Below are 6,000 nucleotides of genomic sequence, written 5' to 3' on the forward strand. Positions count from 1 at the left end.
ACAGTCCTACTTCCTTTCCAACGAATGCTAAACTGCATCTAGGTTATGGGATGTGAGAAAATAAATGCATGCTGATGCCAGACCCTAGCACCGAATCAGCTGGGTATGGGAGAACATGCCTGTAATCACATGGGAGGTGGAGGCAGGGGCATTAAGAGTACAGAGTTGTCCTCAGTACGTAGGAAAGTTGAGGCCAGCCTGGGCTCATGAGGGCCTGTCTTTTCAAAAGAAAAGGAAAAAGAGGAGAATGTAAGAGAAAAGAAAGATCAGGGAAGAGAAGGCAGGGGAGGGTGGGGGGAGGAAGTTGAGTGAAGGCAGGGGAGGGGAGAGGAGTGGAGGGGTGAAGGATGGGCTAGCAAGACTTAGCCATGCTTCTAGAAGTCTCAGGGTCGGTAAGCTCCCCTTTGTGCCCATCCCCCAACCTTAGCTGGGTGCACCTATCTCTGTTGTCCCGTTTCTTAATAACCTGTGATGGGTCGCCATGAACAACGGGATAAAGCTAAGGTCTGGTGCCCGCCTTGCTGAGCTCCACAAAGTGGTCTCTGGGGAGCAGTCTCTAAGCACCCAATCCTTTCCAGACTTCTCATCTGCCCCCACCTTGTGCATTACACTCCTGACTTCTCGGATTCTCGGTATTAGCACACCCACCTCTCTCTTAGAAGCTCATCTAAGCAGTTTACAATGCACAAAGTCCCTGATTCTCATTAGAACTTAACATAATCCCCGTTGTACAGGTGAGAAAACCGAGGCAGGAAAATGAAGCTCTTTGCTCAGACCAGGAGCCATGCTTCCATCCGTCATTGTCTGCCACCTTCGTTGTCCTGCTTCTTGCCCACCTCTGACCACTCTTTACAAGGCCATGCCAGGAGGTGTAACTCAACATTGAGAGACCAGCAGCGCAAGGCAGTCAGGGTGAGCTCTTGGGCTACGCCCCTGAGTAAAAGTCAGTTTGACATAGCCCCAGCAAATGTCCAAGCATAGCACGGCTTCCTACACCACTGTCCAGAGCGGAGGTCCAGGATCCTCCTGCTCAGAATACAGAGGGAAAAGGGAGCCAGGGTGTCACCTGTGTGTCACCTGAACTCACAGATGTCACCTGTGTGTCACCTGAACTCTCAATGTCACCCGAGTGTCACCTGAACTCTCATGTGGTCGTGTCACCCACACCATGGGGTTATTTCCAGGGACACAAAGCTAGCCTCTTTCTGAAGTACTGTCAATGTCACCAGATGATGACACCACAATATCAAGACCCTCGAGATGTAGGAAAGTCTGCCCTTAGGGAACAAAAGTTGGTACAAGAGCACACGTCCACCTTTAAGAAGTCCCCGGAACAGCCATCTTTGCAGAGGCAGAAGGCAGACTGAAGGCTAAGGGAACATGGGAACTGCTGCCTGAGATCTCTTTGAGAAGAGGTGGTGGGCCCACCTGACACACTCTGGAAAGAACCAGGGAGGGAGTCTTGATGCAGAATTATCAAGGTTGTCTGAACATGCCTTTGAGGGAACTGAGTTCACTGAATTTGGAAGACTCAGCCTAACTGTGAACAGCACCGGTCCTCATGCTGGACTCTGGACTGAATGAAATGGAGAGAGACAGAGACAGAGACAGAGAGAGCTGGACACCGGCATGCAGGCATGCCTCGTTTAATCCACTGCTGTCTGCTATTGAATATGGATGTGACCAGCTAGTTGTCACTTCCCTGCCCAGAGAGACTGTAATCTCAGTCTGTGAGATTCTGAGCTAAATAAACCCTTACCTCCTTGAGTTGCTCTGTTGGGGTATGTTATCAAAACAATGGTCAGGAAAGCTAAGACAAAGTGCCCCTCAGCAGAGGAGCTGGCGGCACACAGTGAAAATCAGCCATGAAAAGGAAGCCGTGAATCTGGAAGAAAGCAAGGAGGGGTATGTGAGAGGGCTTGGAGGGAGGAGAGAGGAGGAGGATATGGGATGATTACATTATAAATTTAAAAAGTAGAAGAAATTATCATCATCATCATCAGCAGCAGCAGCAGCAGGAGCAGCAGCTGAGCTGGTTTTCTTTGCTTCACATGAGAGCTGAGAAACCATCTCAGGCAGTGGTATGTTCTCACTATGCCAGTGACAGGGACAGTAGCCCAAGCAAACAACCAAAGCATCTGGAGAAGCTCTGCCTGCAGGAAAGCAAGGCCATGGACTAAGGTGAACCTCCATCCCTAGGATGCAAAGTGGAGCTCCAGGTGAGGTCTCATGATTGCTATACCTGTCCTGAAGTCAGCAGGTGACCGCCAGGACAGATAGCAGGGACAACCTGTCCTCTGACCTAACAGCCTCCCTCGTTCCATCCCTTGGTTCTTCCTTTCCATCCCCATTCTCTTCTCCTTCTCCTCCTCCCTCTGTTCATGGCCAACCTGCCTGATGACACCGACACACACACACACACACACACACACACACACACACACACCTTTAGTGTGTCACTGTGGATAGCTTCCTTCCAAGTGAGGACTTCTGTGTTCCCTGCCTTTGTCTTTGCAGTTTGTCCTAAGACCACCCGTAGGCCAGCCTTTCATAAGGCAGCCCACATATGTCTGCTTTCTTCCAGTCTATAAGCAACGCTACAAATCTCAGTCCCAAATGTCCCCCATTTCCATAGATGGCCTGTGGTAGCACAAAGGACAGAGAGCTCTGGAAAAACTCAAGTTTAGATGTGCCTCATTTAACTGAGAGATGGATCAGCGGTTAAGAGCACTGACTGCTCTTCCAAAGGTCCTGAGTTCAAATCCCAGCAACCACATGGTGGCTCACAACCATCTGTAATGATATCTGATGCCTTCTTCTGTGTGTCTGAAGACAGCTACAGTGTACTTATGTACTTATATATAGTAAATAAATAAATCTTTAAAAAATAAAACAAAAACTGAAGATCTGAATTATAGAATAAATGCAGGGGTTGATCCCCCGTTCACGAAACAGCTCTCTGAGGGGCTGTTATGAGTCTGGCACCCCAAACACACACAGTAAGTACACTCATAACCATTGTGTTCAAAGGAATTTTGATCTTGAGACAGACAAAAAACAAGGGGGAAACAACAACAACAAAAAGCCTCCCCGCCTCATCCTATTCTGAGCAGGCTAGCAATGAAGAAAATCAGGAAGTGGTGATTAACTGGTAAGCAAGCTCCTCACTAGCTGCTCAAGGGGCAAGCACAGGTTCTGAGGCTACAGCCATCCCTTCCAGAGGAACTCCTCCCTAAATCAGCAAAGACGGAGATAGATTCATCGTGCAACACTGCCACCAATTATTTAAGTAGATCAGTAAATTTTTATTGCAAAGGAAATAATTCATCCCTCACAGGAAGTAGAATGTAGTGTGGCATTTCCTGCTCAAAGAGGTACCTTGGAGATCAAACCAAGCCTCACGATTTTCCACGGAAGACCTCGGACCGGGAGGGTCTTTATCCCAAAGCATCGGCCTCAGGACACTACACTGCCTACCCCCCACACCATACAGATAGGAATGAGACTCTGCCACAAACCAGTCTATCCAGCTAAGAGTCCAAAGGAAACCTCAGTCTCTGCTGGGGCCAAGGTACTTCCTCTTGGCACTTTAGTAATGGTAACCGTCTTTTTGCTCCCAAACGAAGTCAACTTTCTGCAGGAAGGGCCAGTGCATGGACGTCTTCCTGCTCCTCCCCATGAGGTAGCTGTGATTCTTATCTGATTCGTCAGAGCTAGAGCTCAGAAATAGGGCAACAGATCTGTACGGCACCTGGGTCTCCCTGGTATGGTACATCACTATGGGGCAACTTCCAAAGGGTCTACACGTCCTACTGAGTTCTCTTCTCCCAGGTGAGATACGAAAAACCCATGTCAATCCCCTCTTTATCTGTGGTACCACAAACACCCAGGACCCCACCCTGGCCTTTATAAATCCCTAAGCCTGCCACTCAACATCCTTTAAGGTCCTGGGCTCCCCTGGACTCTCTGAGCATCTGGACGCCATGAGCCCTCCTGCTCATCCTTCTCCTGGGTACCGTTTCTTGAGGGCTTGCAGTTTACTCTGTGTTGGTCTCGTCTGCCCAGTCTCCTTCATCTCTACAGGCTGTCTGAAAGGCACAAAGTGCTTCCGAGGGAAACCTTGGTCTGTGCTCTCTCCCTGCCTCTCCCTCAGGCTTCCCAACCTTGGAAAATAACACAGGGCCAAGAGGGAAGGACAGAGGGAGGCTTAAAGGAAGTAAAGGGAGAGGAAGGGGAAAAGAGAAAAGGGAGCTACGGGGAGGAAGCAAGGAGGGAGAAAAAGGATGGTAAGGGAGAGAGACGGGAAGTGAGGGAAGAGAAGAGGCTGAAGTCAATGGGGGAGAGGCTGAAGAAGAGCTGAAGGGGAAAGAGATGGAGGAGAGAGCGGGTGAGTGATCAAGAAAAGATGCTTTTTTTTGAGAAAAGGTTAAAGTGTCAACATCCTAAGGTGGCAGTACCAGTCTTGTCTTTGGGACATAGATCCCCCAGCTGCCACTTTAAATTCACAAACCCACGAACTCCCTCACACCTCTATTTTCGGGAATGTAGGCAGTTTGTGGTCATGTACAATTTTCTTGGAGGTAAGATAAACTGATCTCTGAGTGTCTTTATGCAGGGCAAGAAGGTGAGTTTTAAATGGCAAGGGAAATTCTGACACTGGGGTCACCCCTTTGAATTTTCATCTCATGGCTTCCTCTAGGCCAATCCGGCCTGAGATCCTCCTCTGCAGAGGCTCCGACTGGATCTGGGGTCGCAGAGAACCATGGAATATGTCTGAGGTCAAGTGTGCAAAAACTGGGAAGCGGCCTCTAAAGGAAATTACAGTCTAAGAGAAAGGGGGAGGAGGCACCTTTGCCCTGGATCACAGCCCTCTCCCTTTGCCCTGGATCACAGCCCTCTCCCTTTGCCCTCGTGTCTCTGGCCCCCTTTGACCCATCTGGATCTGTTTTCAACGTGGGCAGCCCCTCTAGCATGCAGTGAGGATGTCCCTCAAGACTATGCCCTCGGGACTTCTTCCCTCTTTCAGCACCTCCTCCAAGCCAGACCTGTGGTAGCTCTCCGACCAGCATCACAGGCTCCCCCCAATGGGGTGAAGAGGCAGCTGCCGGCCACAGTAAGAGTGGGAGTGTGAGCAGAAACACAGAATGGAGTAGTAGCATACGCTTCATACTGGGGAGGCCTTAGCCCAGGCATAGAAAGCAGGACGGAGGAAAGGGTGGAATGGCATTCCAAGAGGAGGAAGAGAATGTGCAAAGACCCTGGGGCTTTCGATACTGACTGGAACTGAGAGTCTTTGACAGCCTACAACCCAGGATGAGAGCTCCAAAGGAAAAGACTTTACCTGAGCCCAGACCTTAGACTTGAGCGCCAAGAGAGAGAGAGAGAGTGGCCTGCAAATCCAAGCCTGAAACCTAACAAAACTTTAAGCAGGGAGACCTTCGAGCAGAGCCTAAGGCAGACAAGGGAAAACTCCAGAGGAGGGCGGGAAAAGAGATGAGGCATAGCGCTAAAGCTCAATCTCAAGGATAGGCAAGTTGGGCGGCCGGGCTGCACTCACCGCGGAGCCAGCGCGCACCGGCGTGCGTGTCCTTGGGGCGGATGAGGCGGCGCTGCATGTAGCTGCGACCCACGTACCACAGCATCCAGAGCAGCTGCAGCAGCATGAGCGCGGTTAGTACGCACAACAGGTCGCTCTTGCCCACACCCGTCGCGTGTACCGCCCAGGCCAACAGGAACAGCAGCCCCGCCACGAACACGTTCAGTCCATACTGGCTGCTCAGAGTCTCCGCCAGCTTCTGCGGGACGCTGGCGCCGCGTCGGGGACAGGAAGCTTGTGGAGACCCCCGGGCTAGGGGAGGCGGGGGCGGAGGGCATGCTGTGATTCCCAACGGCACGGCCCGCGGGGAGCCTGAGGATGCTGCGGGAGAAGATGGCGCGCCCGGGCCCCCAGGCATCTTCCAGTCTGGTCCCCAGGCGGCTGCTCCCGCCCCGCACGTTGCT

The 6,000-nt window shown here is 51.3% G+C and overlaps 1 protein-coding gene across 1 annotated transcript in view; it reads right to left on the reverse strand.

Moving 5' to 3' along the window:
* The window catches only part of OTOP1 (otopetrin 1), a 28,997-nt gene extending 22,997 nt beyond the window's left edge, over positions 1-6,000 (reverse strand). The window contains exon 1 of the mRNA XM_080937235.1: positions 5,558-6,000. Within this exon, the coding sequence (XP_080793361.1) occupies positions 5,558-5,954 (397 nt within the window). The 5' untranslated portion in view covers positions 5,955-6,000. The remainder of the gene's footprint in view (positions 1-5,557) is intronic.

The sequence above is a fragment of the Micromys minutus genome (assembly GCF_963924665.1).
Source record: "Micromys minutus genome assembly, chromosome: 1".
NCBI lineage: Eukaryota > Metazoa > Chordata > Mammalia > Rodentia > Muridae > Micromys > Micromys minutus.